The sequence below is a fragment of the Benincasa hispida genome, chromosome 11, assembly GCF_027475165.1.
Source record: "Benincasa hispida cultivar pf3 chromosome 11, pf3_genome.v1.1, whole genome shotgun sequence".
Classification (NCBI taxonomy): Eukaryota; Viridiplantae; Streptophyta; class Magnoliopsida; order Cucurbitales; family Cucurbitaceae; genus Benincasa; species Benincasa hispida.
The window spans coordinates 77,162,042-77,179,219 of NC_143488.1; the positions used below are offsets into that span (position 1 = coordinate 77,162,042).

The window sequence follows — 17,178 nt, forward strand, 5'->3', positions numbered from 1 at the left end:
AGCACTTCACTAAGATATCTATTACAAACATCAAACAAACATCATAAAGATGTATATGAGTTATAATATTTATAAGTTATAATATAGAATTTAGGGTTTGGAGATTAGGTCAAAATACTATAATATAGTTATATATATATATATATATATATATATATATATATATATATATATTAATAATATTAGAAATTCGGCTTTGAATGAATTAACCCAAATTTTTAAAAGTATAACCCGATCCGAATCCAACCACGAAAGAAACATATAAAAATTTCAATCTAATCCAACATTTACCCTTTAAATTGGATAGTCGGAGGTGTTGGAATTATTCGAACACCCTCCGCATGATGTTATATGAAAACCACATGTAAACAGTATAAACCCATTTGCCAAAAGAAGATCTGAGGACCCTGCTCAGTCCAGTTTTCGAGCTTTCTCGGAAGAGTTCAGGTTTGCTATCTCTTCAGCGCCAACCGCGTTTGATAAACCTTCACAAACATGGAAGATTTGAAGAAGCGGAAGCTGGAGGAAACCGTCGGCAACGGCGAATTTTCTTCCGTCCAACATTTACGGTCTCTCCTCGAACCCCTTCCCAAGCCACAACTTGTCGATCTCCTTGCTAAACTGTACGTCTCTTCTCCCTTCTTTACTAAACTATACTTTCATTTGCACTTCGTTCTTCTTCTTATTCGCTTTCGTGAATGACTCTTAGGGTTTTATTTTCTTAGTTCTTCTTTCTCGCACCTGACTTTGTCTTTCTGTTTACTGCGAAAAACGTTATTGTATGAAATATGGGGTTTCAGAGAACTTGGTAATCCCAGTCTTAACTCATTTATGCCAGTGTTGCGGACGACCTTTTTAGGGTTTTGGGTTCTTAGTTTCTATTGTAGCTGAATTTTGAAATCTTTTCGGTTCGTAGATGTATGAGGCATTTCCACAGTAAACCACTAGTAAACATGTAGAAGGGTCATCCTTTAAATGGTGAAGTTAACTTTTTCCTAAGCTGTTCTTCATATATTTCGGAGAGTACACAGGGAAGACCATCCTAAGCTGTTCTCCAGTGAAGATCATCCTTCACATTGACACATTTTTGACAACTTTATTTTTTATTTTTTTTATTATTTAAAAATAAATCTTAGAAAAGCTTTGCCCATATAATACAATAATTTTCTTACATTCTATAATATTGCAACCTACCTTATTGTCTTTGACATGTTTACTTATATCTTGAATCCTTTTACCCTTTTGTAATGCAACCTCTTATTCTTTCTGAGGGAAAGAATAGGTTCAAGTCATGATGACCAAAACTAGATCACCTCTTTGGAGTTTAATATCTTATGAGTTCCCTTGGGAACGACAGTAGGATCAACCAATTGTCTTGTGAGAATAGTTGAACTATGTGCAAGATGAGTTGGACACTCATGGATAAAGAGAAAAGAAAGAGAGCGAACCTATTGAAAGAACAACCATGAGTAAATTTTAGCAATAATTTTTGTAATTTCATAATCAACAAAAATGTTTCTCATAAAAAGACAAATCTAGCCAATCTTAGCATAGCTCAATTGGTTAAGACATTATACTCTCAATCAGAAGATTATAAGTTCAAATTTCCACCCCTCATCTTAAAAAAGAATTTAATACCTGTGAATTCAACAAATAAATATTTCATCAAAACTTATTAGAATTCAAGTCTAACACCAAACAATATATTTTTTTATATAAAAAACTTATCTTTAATAAATTGCTTCTGACAAAAGAATATCAAATTGTTAAATTGACAAAAGAATATCAAATTGTTAAATTATCCTAAATGTTTCAAACCAAATTCAGATTCATCAGAGAGTACTTATCTAATACACTATTTTAAAAAGAAGACAAACTTATAAGGTCAATAATCATCAAAAATGAATTTAAAATCTTGTTCTAAAATAAAAAATGAATGTAAACTCAAAACAATTTTATTCGGAAAAAAATCTTGTCTTTATAGTTCTTAAATAAAAAATTTCCTTCGAAAGTAACTTCCATTACTAAAACTATGGTAAGAATGAATTTTTGTGGGTATTACACAGTGGAAATCACGAGGGTGTTACTTCAATTGTATGCTGTGTGATTGACATGGTGAATGTGTGTTTATTTGCATTGCATGTTGAGGCATAAAGAGGGTCCCAGTATCCTTCCATTGCAGAAGAAATAAAAAGTGTTGCCAGTGCAGATCCTGTCAATCGAAAGCTTTTTGTTCGTGGCTTGGCTTGGAATACCACTTCAGAAACATTGTGTGCTGTGAGTGCAGTTGGTTGTTGCTTGTGTTTTGCCTGTCATGTTTGTGTTTGTTCTTTAGACTCTATATGTTTCTAGTCCTGGAATATTAAATCTTGGAATCACCTTCCTTTTTAGTAATATTTTTTCTCCCTGGCTTCTATCTCCTCCAAAGAACAGTGCTCAGTTGGTTTTTCCCCCCAATAAAGTTGTTATAATTATACTACGTTCAGGCATTTAGCGTGCATGGGGAAATTGAAGAAGGAGCCGTTATTTATGACAAAGCAACAGGAAAGTCCCGTGGATATGGTTTCATTACTTACAAGCACATGGACTCGACTAAAGCTGCTTTAAGAGCACCTAGCAAAATTATTGAGGTAAGTACTAAACTCCTTCCAAATGTTGTGGAATTTTCTAATTTTTGGAGTTAAATGTGTGAGAATAGTTGTGATGGAATGAAGCAGTTTCAGTGGGTTCATCATTTCCAATCATTTTTAATAATGTTTGATTATTGTGGGTGAAAGTTTGGTTTGTCATCAATTTTTTAACAAATAGTTGGTCTCATTGCCACCAAGGGGCAGTCCCTTTGGTTAAGACCCAATCTCTCTCCCTCTTTTCTTTAAGTTCAGCAAATGAGGGATGAGAATCGGACGATTGACCTTTAGGAGGTATGGTAATTGGTGCCTTTTCTACTGAGCTATGCTTGGATTGACACGGTTTGACAAGGTTTGCAGTCTCTCAATAACACCTACCTAGAAGGTTTAGCATGCAAATCTTCGGGTGAGTATATCTCCAAAGTCTAGGCATTGGGGCAAAAGCAGCTATTAGAAAGAAATAATATTTGGTCTTATCATTTCTTTGTTCATAGGACGATAGCTGTTAGCTTATGGAGAAGTATTCTTTTTGGTTTTTGATCTGATATGTAGTGAATCTAATTTTATAAAGATTGAAACTTAATAAACACTCCTGTATATGATTTGTTTATTTTTTTATTTTTTGACAAACAATCCAGAACTTGAACAAATTATGCCTTTGAAAACTGATGTTAAGGGTAGTTGATTGATAGGCTATCCATCTGCAAGCTAAGGATAGATAACATGAACTTTTAATGAACACAACCATCTTTTCGTTCCAGCATATTATAGCCGGTGGCTTTCTAAGATATTTCCAAGTGTCTTATTCAAAAAAAAAGAAAAAAAAAAAAGAAGATGATATTTCTCAGATAATTCAAATTTATGTATTTGACCAATGCTTATTAATTTTAGGGTCGCATGGCTGTCTGCAATCTGGCTTGCGAGGGTCTAAGTGGATCAAGTACAACACCAGACTTGGCACAGAGAAAGCTATATATTGGCGGTTTATCACCAGATATTACAAGTGAAATATTGCTGAATTTCTTCGGAAGATATGGTGATATAGAAGAAGGTTCGGTTGCCTATGATAAGGATACGAATGAATCACGGTTAGTAACATTTTCGCATTTCATGTGATTTTACTTTCTCCATGGATGTCTATAATCTTTTACCTTATTGGACTTACATATGCTGCACCTATAAAACAATTTCCGTTTCTTTGTGTGCAGAGGGTTTGGATTTGTTACGTATACCACTGTAGAGGCTGCAAAGAAGGCAATAGATGATCCAGACAAGACCTTTGGGGTGAGTGAGTTGTGATACTTGCTAATAATAGCTTTTTGAAACAGAATTAATTTTAATAAAGAAGATTCCAATATTTTAATGCTTAGATATGCGGTAATTTATTTTTCCAAGTGAAAAGAAAGAGAAGGGAATAGTCCAGAATTGATAGTTAGCACTATTTCATTTTGAACGGGAGAAAAATATTTGGTTTAGTTCAACTTATCTGCCGAGTATCATTAAGCACAAGCGATCTTTTAGATTAAGTGTGGAATTATGGAAGCAGTTTTATCTTTATTTTTGGAAGGGGTTAAGGGGGTAAGAAACCAAAAACAATATAATAGAGGGATAATGGAAGCTTTTTGTAAATTTGTAAAAATGAAGAATCTTCTCCCAAGCAAGAGCCGAACTAGTACCGGTTTAGTGCAACATAAGAAAATATTGCAAATGATTTTTAACCTTTGATGAAAATGATAATATATTGATGTGGTGAGTGGTTGCAGGGAAGGAACATCATTGTGAAGCTTGCAGATTCACACAGGAACAAGATGATGCAGGCACAAGTCTCCTCAGCTATTCCTTCTATGCCATACCCAGTAGCCGCTGGATATCCTCAACCTGGGAAGCCTCATGGCAGTGTTGTGCCCGTTGGCTATGCTTATCCCCAAGCTCTTGCATCATATCCTGCTTCGTATCCTAGTCCTACGACAGCGCATGCTTCATATGCAAGCCAACCCCAAATGCCATATCCCCATCAAGTGATTGGAAAGAAAGATGCTGCTGGACTTCACCCAATCACACCTGGAATGGGAGGCTATCCATATTATATGGCGAAACAATAGCTATAGATGTGATTTGTGGGAGGTGAATTTCAAAACGTGATATTTACTTCTTTTACAATTTAGATTTAGCCTTCATGCAAATAAAATATGCAAATATGCTTACAGCATTATGCAAATATGCTTACAGCATTTTTTATTGGGTTAAAATGTAGGGGCAAATTTTGTTACTTATTTTATGTCACACGTCTGTTTTTTTTTTAAGTTAACAGGAAAGTTTAGTTTAGAATATAGAGAAACTTTTGCAATTTACATTTTATTTTATCACTTTTTTTAGAAAAGAATTCTTTGCCTTTGTGCAACGATGAGATGCTCCTTATATTAATTTTCCTTCTCATTCCATTGCTCATGGTTTGCTGGTTTTTGCAGGAACCTCGACATGGGTAATGCGCCTCTAGAAATTGGTCGCTGAGATTTGATTGAAGTGTGAACATTAAAGGCGACCCAGTGAAATGTTTCTGAGTAAACTCTTCATCTTTTTGTACCTTGTCTGTGTAATATTATTACCACCTAGAAATTATGCATACTTATAGTCATTCATAGGATTAGTGGTGGTAGTTGATTTTGAGCATGGAAAATATTGGTTTTAGCTATTTGGATATTCAACATATGACAATATTCTTGACATTTATCTTGTGTAAATCATAATCTCTGATTTGCATTTTACTCTTCTATCCTGTTCAAGTGGAACTTCGTAGTTGGAATTTAAAAATGAGTCATAGTTTTACCGTCCAATGAAGTACATAATATTTGTTGTGTCATTAACAATTTAAAGACTATTCTTTGACATATCTTGTCATTAACATATGTGTTGAAAATAAGGGGCTGTAATGTATTAGCCCTAAGGGCTTTTTAATCTTTTTTTACTTTATCCTATTTTTTTCTGTTTCTGTATTAGGGTTTTATATAGCTTATTTATATCATGGGTCAGTGTGTTGAATAATAATGAAAAAGAGAGCTCTTCTATCATGGTTTTTTTCTCTCTATTCTAGGGTTTTCTATGTAAAACTTCGTGTCATCTTATTTCTTTCAATATGATATCAAAGCATGGTGACGAAACCCTAGCTGTTGTTGACGAAACATGGCCAAAACAATTGATGACACCATTGCCATTCCATTTGTCGTCATTCAAGCTGTTGTCGACAGGTACCTCCAAATGCTCCATCTCAGCCCAATGTTTCAGTTACCATCACACGATGACCAGGGTGTCTGTGCGTCACTGTTCGAGCAACGGCTAATGCAATCGATTTCTTTAAAGCAGAGTTGGTGTAGACGAACCCCTTGATGCAGCCGACCTCAATGCAACCGACTTCTTCCATGCCGCGGCTAGTGTAGACAAGTCAGCTTCTTCTGTCGACCCAACGTGCGTCGGCCTAGTTCCTTCCGTCGAACCAACTCCAGTGATTGTCAAAGGTGAACCTGATCCCACAGCCGGTGTCGTCTAATGCACCGTACACCATCATCGATCTCCCCAGCGTCGGTCACCCAAGCAGCGTGAGTATTGACAGCTAGAAATTCTTGTTTGAAATGGGTGAATCCTTGTCGTTTTTGGGTGGACAACAATCGAACCCATCAACCACCCGTCTTCCTCAACATGTGCCGACTAGTCATGGTACTTCAGGTTCGACAAGTTTGTCTTCAATGATGGTTCAACAACAGTTAATTAGCCTTCAACAACAGATTGCAGCCCTTGGAGCAGCCCTTGGGACTACCATAAACACCCAGTCAAGCCTTGTAAATTCAGTTGTCTTCCGGTTAATCGATGTATTTAGAAAATCCGATAACTGCTTATTTTACCTACAACATATTTTTTATATGGATTTGTGGGAAATTCTACAGGGTTTATTACAGGGGAGAAGTTGAATGACCAAAATTATTTCTTTTGGTCCCTCCATCAAAATGGCTCTTGAGGGGCATCACAAGTTTGGGTATCTAATTGGTGAGATTTTGAGACCTCGACCTAGAGATCCCCAAGAGTGTGTTTGGAATGGAGAAGACTCTTTGCTCCGTTCTTTGTTAGTTAACTACACAGAACCACAGATAGGGAAACCCTTGCTATATGCTGCAATTGCTCGGGATATTTGGGATGCAGTATAGAAATTATACTCTAAGAGGCAGAACGTGTCATGATTATACATCTGGCGTAAACAGGTTCATGAGTGCAAACAAAGAACCATGGATGTTACATCTTATTTCAACGAACTGTCTTTAATCTGGCAGGAGATGGATTTATTTCGGGAAACTGTCTTAGATTGTCTGTGTGGTGGAGTGCAATATTCGAGGAGGTTGATCGTGTTTATTACTTTCTTGCTGGTCTGAACTTCAAATTTGATTCAATTTGTAGTCGGATATTGGGACATCGACCGATACCCTCCCTCATGGAAGTTTGTTCTGAAGTCTGATTAGAGGAAGATAGATCGAGTGCTATGAACAAGCCTATTGTCAACCCTATAGACTCTGCTGTGTTTAGTGCAAAATCGTCCAGGTCTGATGGTGACAAACAAAATGATAAGTCTCCTCCAGTATGTGAACTTTGCAAGAAACTGTGGCACACTAAGGATCAGGGCTAGAAATTACATGGTAGACCTTCGAATGGCAGACGTGGCGTCCGATTGATAAGTCGAATCCTAGTTGGGCACTTGTGAGTGATTCAACAAATGATGTTTCACGGTCTCAATCTCAGGTGACCATCCAAAATGACCCTGGTAATGTTGGAGTCGGTGCGATTGTCCAGTCAGGTACTCCTCAGTCCTTTAGTTTTCTTAATATTGATGGTAAGAAACATGGATACTAGATTCAGGGCAACATACCATTTAACTGGCTTGTTTGATAAATTTCTCTCATATTTCTCGAGTGCTGGTAATGAGAGAATTCAGATTGCAAATGGATCCTTTGCTCCTGTTGCAAGAAAGAGTCATCTTTCTTCGGTCTAGGGTTTGATTTTATAAAATGTGTTGCATGTCCGCAAATATCTTACAACTTATTGTCTATCAGTAAGATAACTAGAAATTTGGATTGTCGAGTTATCTTTTTACCTGATATTGTTTTCTTCTAGGACTTGAGCTCGGGGACAACAATTGGCACTGCCCGACACGATAGGGAGCTCTATTTCCTTTCTGATGATGTTGCCTCTAGAAGTTTTGATAGGACTAGTTTGTTGACTTCTTACTTTTCAACTTTTGAAACAGATTATATGATATTGCATTTTTGTCTTGGTCATCTGAACTTTCAGTATATGAAGTATATATTTTCCCATTTATTTCATAATGTTGATGTTCCTTTTTTGTCTTCTGATGTGTGTATACGTGCAAAATAGCACCGGGTTACCTTCCCATCTCAACCTTACAAGCCTTCTCAACTAGTCCATCTTGTCCATAGTGATGTTTGGGGTCCCTCAAACATCACCACTTCGTTTGAAAAACGTTGGTTTGTAACTTTTATTGATGATCACACCCGTCTTACATGGGTATTTCTTCTCACTGATAAGTTAGAAGTAACGCCTGTATTCTAACAGTTTTACACTACAGTAGAGACTCAAGTTAACACCAAAATTGTCATTCTTCGTAGTGACAATGGTTGAGTTCGTTAATAACACTCTTCATGATTTTTTGGCTTCCAAAGATATTGTCCATCAGAGTTCTTGTGCTTATACCCCTTAACAAAATGGGGGTGGTTGAACGGAAAAATCGTCACCTCCTTGAGGTTGCTCGATCTCTCATGCTTTTTGTTTCTTTTCCCTTTTATTTATGGGGAGATGTCGCTCTAACTGTAGTTATCTAATTAATCAGATGCCCTTCTGTGTTCTCCAATTTCAAACACCCCTTAAAGAGTCTTACCTAGCTACGCGTCTTATTCCTGATGTGCATCTGATTAATTAGATGAGCTGCAGTTAGAGCGACATCTTTAAAATATTCAAGGGGTGTTTGAAAGTACTTTGTCTCTATGGGTGTAATGTTCCTTGAGGATAAACCTTTCTTCCCTGTTAGTCAGTCCTCTTTAGGGGGAGAATACTAGTGAAAAGACTAACTGGTCCACATATTCGATTCCTACGAATTTTCTTCCTGAGCCTATCTTGGGTACAAATCACTTCGTCCTTCCTACTAAACAGGTGCCATGGATAACATACTATAGGAAGAATCTTAGAAAGGAAATAGTGCCTTCTGTTGCTCCATTAGCTACGATCCATGAATCAGAATCGACACTAACTCAAGCTCAAGGTGCTTTTATTCATGATAACACTGATATGTGTGTTGAGGGTGATGTGTGTGATGTGATTGACACTGGCGACACTGAAGTGATAGTTCTAGAAAATGACAAAGTTGTAGGTAGTGACAAAGTCATTAGGAGAAACACAGGAGAGTGGGAGTGAGCTGGAAGTTATTAAGTGTGACCACCATCCTCTTATTGATGAGGGGTTAGGGAAAATAGGAGGTTATGATGCTTCCCTTGATATACCTATTGCTTTGTGAAAGGGGACTAAGTCATGTACTAAGTATTCCATGCATAGTTTTCTATCTTACAATAATTTGTCTTTTGAGTTCAAGGCAATCACTACTAACTTGGATTCAGTAATAATAGCAACCAATATGCATATGGCCATGGAAGTTCTTGAATGGAAGGCTGCGATCATAGAAGAGATGAAACAGTTGGATGGTGTAGTTCTCCCTAAAGGGCATAAAACAATTGGGTGCAAATGGGTGTTCACTGTGAAGTATAAGTCTGAATGAACTCTTGATAATATACAAGGCCAGATTGGTTGCTAAAGGGTTTATTCAAACTTATGGAATTGACTACTTAGAAACTTTCTCACCTGTAGCGAAGCTGAACACAATATGAGTGTTTCTTTTAGTAGGAGTTAACAAAGACTAGCCTTTCCACCAACTTTATGTGAAAACTGTATTCCTGAATGATGAGTTAGAGGAAGAGGTCTATATGAGTCCACCTCTTGGTTTTGAAGCCCAATTTGACTATCAGGTTTGTAAACTAAGAAAGTCCCTGTATGGTTTGAAATAGGCTCCAAGAGCTTGGTTTGACAGGTTCATCACTTTTGTTAAGTCCCAAGGTTTTACTTAGGGGCATTCTGATCACACATTGTTGATAAAGAAGTCAGTATTAGGGAAAATAGTTGTTCTAATTGTGTACATAGATGATATCATTCTGTCAGGTGATGATGTTGCTGAGATTACCAGGCTAAAAAAGAAAATGGTTGGTGAATTTGAGATTAAGGATCTTGGGAGTTTAAGATATTTTCCTGGAATGGAGGTGGCGAGGTGAAGAGAGGGGATTTCTGTTTCTCAACGGAAACACACACTCAATTTGTTGAGGGGGACAAGGATGACGGGATGTAAACTCGTTGATACCCCTGTTGAATTCAATGTTAAGCTAATTCTGTTGATAGAGTTCCTGTTAATAAGGAGAGATACTAGCGTCTAGTGGGAAAATTGATCTACTTATCTCATACTAGACTGGATATATCCTATGCTGTCAGTATAGTTAGTCAATTTATGCAGGCACTTTACGAAAAACATATGGAGATTGTAAATCGAATTTTGAGATACTTGAAAACTACTCTAGGTAAAGGCCTGATGTTCAGGAAATTCGACAGGAGATGCATTGAGGCTTACACTGACTCTGATTGGGCAGTATTTGTTATAAATAGATAGTCAACTTCAGGATACTATACTTTTGTGTGGGGTAATCTTGTTACTTGGAGAAGTAAGAAGCAAGGTGTGGTTGCTAGAAGCTGTGCTGAAGCTGAATACAGAGCTTTGTGTCTGAGAATATGTGAAGAGATATGGTTGAAGAAAGTTTTATCTGATCTCCATCAAGACAGTGATACTCCTATGAAGCTCTATTGTGGTAACAAGGCAAATATAAGTATATATAGCCAACAACCTTGTGCAACATGACAGAACAAAATACATGGAGATTGATAGATATTTCATAAAAAAAAAAAAAAAACTGGACAATGGCAGTATTTATATTCCTTATATCCTTTCTAATCAACAAATTGCTGACATTCTCATTAAAGGATTACTTAGACAAAGGTTTGATACTTGTATTAGGAAGTTGGGTCTTATTGACATCTACGTCCTAACTGGAGGGGAGTGTTAAAAATAAAGGGTTGTAATGTATTAGCCCTAAGGGCTTTTTAGTTTTTTTTTTTTTTTTTTTTTTTCCTACTTTGCCCTATTTTTTTCCCATTTCTATATTAGGGTCTTATATAGCCTATTTATATCTTGGATCATTGATGTACGGAATGTGTTGAATAATAATAAAAACTTCGTGTCATCTTCTTCTACCGTGATTTTTATCCCTATTCTAGGGTTCTTCACGTAAAACTTCGTGTCATCTTCTTCTTTCTTTCAATAATATGTTGTATAAATTAATATGTTAATGTTTATTTATGTGAAATGACTTAAAAGGTGTAGGATAAATGGGAGCTGAAAGGCTAAAGTGAAATACCACTACTTTTAATGTTATTTTACTTATTCCGTGAAGCGGAAGCGAGGCACAACCCCTCTTTTTGGACATAAGGCTTGCTTCGGCGGGTCGATCCGGGCGGAAGACATTGTCAGGTGGGGAGTTTAGCTGGGGCGACAGATCTGTTAAAAGATAACGCATGTGTCCTAAGATGAGCTAAACGAGAATAGAAATCTTGTTGGAACAAAAGGGTAAAAGCTCGTTTGATTTTGATTTCTAGTACGAATATGGGTCGTGAAAGCGTGGCCTATTGATCCTTTAGACCTTTTGAATTTGAAGCTAGAGGTGTCAGAAAAGTTACCATAGAAATAATTGGCTTGTGACAGCCAAGCATTCATAGCGACATTGCTTTTTGATCCTTTGATGTCGACTTTTTCTATCATTGTGAAGCAGAATTCACCAAGTGTTGCATTGTTCACCCACCAATAGGGAATGTGAGTTGGGTTTAGACCATTGTGGGCTAGGTTAGTTTTACCCTACTGATGACAATGTCACATTAGTAATTCAACCTTGTTCGAGAGGAACCGAAGATTTGCACAATTGGTCATCGCGCTTGGTTGAAAAGCTAGTGGCCAAAGCTACCGTACGTGGGATTATAACTGAATGCCTCTAAGTCAGAATTTGGACGAGAAGCGACGCATGCACTCATCGCTTGATTGTCGACCGGTAGTAGGAACCTTCCGGCCCCCAAACACATGTGTTGGCGGCTAAGCCTTCGTGATGGATGAATTGTGGGGGCCACCTTGTAACGTAATTCCCATTGAACGATGGGTAGAATCCTTTGCAGACGACTTACAAAGGTATTGTAAGTGGCAGAGTGGCCTTGTTGCCACGATCCATTAAGATTCACCCTTTGTTGCTCTGATTCATCCTTCCCTACACACACCCATTTATTTCTTCCAAGTGCCATGGAGGTTATATGTTGAGTAGAAGTATGCAAACATAAGACTAAGTGTTGGTGAGTGGATGAGTTGGCATGCAAGTCCATCATGGCTCAAAGGGTAGGTCGCAAGGGGTGTGAGGGTGGCCTATGACGAAGATGGGACCGTGGTGGTTAGACGCCCAAGAATATGGGTTGGGCGCTCGTGTGCATGCTGTTGGTTGGAAAAGTAGAGGAAAAATATGCGTCTTATGCTATGCGTTGATCTCCATGCGTCAATGGTCATGCATTGGATTTGAAAATATACAATATGCGTTTAAGCATGTATGCGATGACCATGTGTTCCTGTCACAAGTTTTCTCGCTTTCTCGCCAAGTATAACGAGAATGCAAGTTTCTCGGGATGATTCGAGGTCGAACACAGGGACTTGTAACTAAATAGTATTTAGGAAGTAATGCGTTTGAGGCGATGAATAAAAGTAAAAAGATAGAAGTTAAAGGATTATGCACCACTCCTACTCTAACTACACAGATTGAGCGATGGAAGTTTAACTATGAGAATTGGTAGAAATGCAACAACTGTTAACGCATAATAATGTTCATTATGTTAGGCTGCTCAAGTAATTCCAGCTCGCCACACTAACGCATCGCACACCTCTCGGTGGCCAGCCACATGCCTATATCTCTATAATGCATGGTTGCATCGAGCATAAGATTTTGCCTATCTCTAGGAACAAAGCTTACTTCGCTTCAGTGTGTTCCATTACTCACCTTCTTACACAGTTAGTTGCGGCTAATCAGCTCATAGACAAGCATTGCGACGACTCATAGACAAGCGTTGCTACTGCCTCACACCAAGCGAAGAAGATTAACTCACTATACTCCCGCAACTCACACCTCTCGGTGGGTTGCTACATGCGTCCTATCTCTAGGCAACATGATTGAGTATGCGACTACCTTTGATAACTAAGCGATGAATGTAAACGATGATAAAGAAGAAGAAGATGAAGAATATGGAGCTGAAGGAACTAAGAGATGCATTGATTACAAAATGTATTAATGTCTTAAGCCAAAATGTAATACAATACAGACATAAGAGGAGAGGTGGAAGGCTAGATGAAAACAATCTCTTGCTTTTCATCCGAAATGCGTTCTGACTCACTGCTACCTTTGTCGCGGTATGGGCAATGTTAACATCACCTTATCTTGTTGATACTCCCAAGGTATGCATTCATGCATGTTTCTCCCAAAGTACCAACACATTCCTCCCACCTTACGATCGACCTTCTATCATGGTTTAAACTCTATAGCTACAACATCCATGCGATGAACTCGTTTTCTTGAAGATTAACGTATGCGATCAACTTTGTGATGGTCTGGGATCAACGCATGCGATCGATTCCTACAATTGCTACAAAAATAGATATTTTGATGCCGTATAACGCATGATATAGAATTAGCGAGGATTTTTAGTGCTGGTTGACACAAGTTCACTTTTCACATGAATTCTTAGTATTATCAACACATATTCTGCTTGTTAGCCCTCATAATTCTGAGTAAAAAGCTACAATAGCTTGTATTTCTACAAGCTATCACATGCCAAGGCTTGTGGTTGAGGCTTGTGCATGGGCGCCTAGATGGACGTCAAAAACCTCATTTGGAAAATGAGTTAAAACTATTCTTTGCCAAATAGTTGTATAAATGAATTACACTAATATATGTTGCATGAAATTTGCATATTTTGGAAAAGAAAAGTAAAAGGACAACACATAAAATGTTAAAACGGAAAAAAACAAAAAATCATAGGTGCATGTGATGTTAAAATAGAAAAAGAAGAGATTGATGTGCATACAAAAAACTCTAATACAAGGTAAGTTAAGATAAAAATTGTTGAAGTAAAAGTACGTTAGTTACATCATACGTGAATATTATCTAATAGCACTTCGTCACTACTACAGTTGGCCAATCCCATAGAGCAATAAAGGATTTTGTCGTGAAGCAATTACAATAAATCTTATAAATGTTGAAACAGTTCACTGATATAATTTCTAATATAAATCTTTTGTATTCAATTATTATAACATGGTTTAAGCATCAGATCATTGGAAAGGGAAATTAGGTGTGAACATCAACACTTGTTTTCATAGTTTTTAGGTTAAAATGGTCGCTACACTTCGTTGATTTTAGTTTTTATATTTTCAAATTTTCAAATTTAATTTATATTTTCAATAACTATTGAAATTATTGTTAGTGCTAGTGTAATGGATTAATTTTAGAAATTTTAATGTAGTTTAGGCCTCAAGCTTCATGTTAGAAGTTTTAATAACAATCATTAATCTCATAGAAACAGATTGGTAAACATAACTTTTGGTTATTGGGCTTTCTTTTTCCCCTTTTCTTCTTCCCACCAGCATTTGGTTTCCTCTATAATCTATGAATGGAATATGTAGATTCAACTATCAGTTATAGCTTTAAATTTCAATAAATATCATAACAGTTAAAAATGTGTAGGTTCTTTCACCTCTTCTCTTTATAATCGAACCTTTGACTTTTGAAATTGATAGTATATGTTTTATGTTGGTTGAATTATGCTCGTAGACGATAATATTGTAGTCTATGGATTTAAACCTTTGATTAACTTTAAGATAGATAAGCTTCATTTCTTTTTTCTCTTGTTTGTGCTATGTTTAGTTGCTTAACTTTTTGAGCATCATAATAAAGTCACATTTATTAGTCAAAAGATACGTGCATTGCATGAAAAAACTTTTAAAAAATAATTAAAAAAATAATTGGAGTCAATGAGACTGTGGGAAATAGTTTTAATTATTATCTTTAAATAGTGTTTTTTTATCATGTAATAAAAAAATATTATACAATTTTGTTTTAGTTACTAGGAACTTTTAAGAGTTAGATAAGGTAATACTCTTATTTTAATGTTATTATAATATCATATTTTCAAAAAAAAAAAAAAGTGCTAATAATCAAATTAATATTTTATTATTGTAATATAGATAATGCAATAAATTTTATTTTAATACTTCAGGTATCAATCGTCAAGTTACTCATACACGAAATGATGCATTGTTTTACTATCTAACTATTTTTTTTGGATTAATTCTCTAAATTTTTTGCACTTTTCTCTATACTCTATATGAGATTATTTTTCTAAGAATGTAAACAAAAGTTTTATTTTATTTTCCTTTTATACATGCAGTCGCATGTACAATGGAAAAGTCGATGTATTGGTTAACCACCTCCACTTGAATATATGTATTCAATTAGCATCAATGCATCTAATGAGTTCAAGTGAAAAGCACTATAGAAGAGTCTCATCACATCAATATTAATTACATTTATTCGACCTAAAAAATTAATTTTGAAATATAAGTTTATTTTGTAAATTGAAAATTGAAAAGGTTTCCTTTATTATCTTTCAAATGAATACATACACTCAAAAAGTCACATTCACTCAACAAAGGGTAACGCAGGAATTTATTAAAAATATAAGGGTAAAAAGGGTTTGTAAAGATTCCCCTCTTCATAGCCATTTTATATCTAGTTTAGATATTGTTGTTTTTTTATCACGTAAAAGATAATATGGTTTGTTTTTATGTAAAAAAATGTCCCAATAAAAGTGATTGAATTTTATAAGATTTCATACAATTTGGAGGTAAATGTCATATTAAATTTGTTGAATGTTGTCCAAGGTAAGGCCCAAAGTCCACAGACGGGCTCAATTCCATAGGATACAGAATGATGCATAGGGAAACACATGTCCTAAATGGGAAAAGTTAGGGCATCGAGTTTCAAGATGACTAGATATGAGTTCAAACCGAGCCAACTAGAGGAGCTCACTAGCGCCTTGCCACCTCGAGATCCACAATCTCCTTGACATTGATAGTGGTACATGTAACCACAAGAAAATGTCAGAGGAAGAGCAACCTTAAGTCCCGCAATGTCCTCGACATTGTCAGTGCTTCATGTAACTAAAGACAAGTGTCAGATGAAGGACTTATAAATAGTTTCGTTCGACCACCTCAAAGGTGATAAGTAATTTTCAAAGGAGAGACAACCTTACTTCTCTTTTACTTAATTGAATCAATCACTCCTTATACTAACTTAGACATTAGAGTGTAGTAGGGTTGCATCACATCGACACAAGGATCTTTTAAGTAAGTTGGCTTGGAATATCGAGACAAGACTAAGGAGAAATGGGCTAGAGGCCAAGGCTACTAAGTGCCTGCAACAAAGCACAACACATATGAGATCTAAGCGCCAACAAAATTGTTATTAATAAATCAAAATTATAAGCTTATATTAGTATTTTTTATATATAAAAAATTCTTTTCATTTCCAACTATCATCCATATGCAAATTTTTAATCACATGTTTCAATTTCTTTTCTTTTCAAACAAGATAAAGAATTTATAATAATTTATTTTATTTCAAATTTTAGAATTTGAAGTCCTTTCTTGAACGTTCTTGATTTCAAATAAATGGTTTAGTTAAAAAAATGTGAGATTGGAGATTAGAATATCTACCCTTTTGACCCTTATATATTACTTATTTTGTTAACTGAGTTATGATTAGGCCAAATAATGCTTTCATTAGTTAAATTAGACCGATTAATAATATTTTTTTAGGTGTAGAGTCCATTGAAAGTTTATGTATGTATACAAGATTGATTTTACTTGGTATATGAAATAGTAAAGTACCAAATAAATTATAGAAATGAAGCATGGGTTCAAGTAATTGGCTATATGTTGTATAAATACGTCTAGATACTATTTTTATGATACATTGTCTCAATAATGTTATATATATAACTATTTTTTTTAATACAAATTGGGATATGAAGATTTGAACCTCAAATTTCAAGAGAATAAGTACATGTCAATTACTACCAAGTTATTACGACTACTTTTATGATTCATTAGTTACTTAAAAGCATTAAATGGTAAAGGTTGGTAGGGGGACACCTCTTTGTTCCTTTTTCATATTTGAATAATTTTTTAAAAATATTTAATCATATATGTTTTTTACTCAAAGGAATTGTTTTTTCAGTAACAATGGAATAATGCTTTTAAACC

At 35.7% G+C, this 17,178-nt stretch overlaps 1 protein-coding gene and 1 pseudogene across 1 annotated transcript; both read left to right on the forward strand.

The window, feature by feature from the left end:
- Positions 1–296: 296 nt before the first annotated feature.
- LOC120092081 (UBP1-associated protein 2C-like) lies at positions 297–5,398 on the forward strand. The gene is made up of 7 exons (XM_039050282.2): positions 297–623; positions 2,157–2,277; positions 2,487–2,630; positions 3,519–3,715; positions 3,836–3,911; positions 4,391–4,751; positions 5,096–5,398. Exons 1-6 carry the CDS (start codon positions 496–498, stop codon positions 4,727–4,729), a joined length of 1,005 nt encoding a protein of 334 aa, XP_038906210.2. The 5' UTR covers positions 297–495; the 3' UTR covers positions 4,730–4,751; positions 5,096–5,398.
- A 5,695-nt stretch (positions 5,399–11,093) lies between these two features.
- On the forward strand, positions 11,094–12,077 carry LOC150032909 (25S ribosomal RNA; annotated as a pseudogene; the record flags this gene model as incomplete).
- Positions 12,078–17,178: the final 5,101 nt, after the last annotated feature.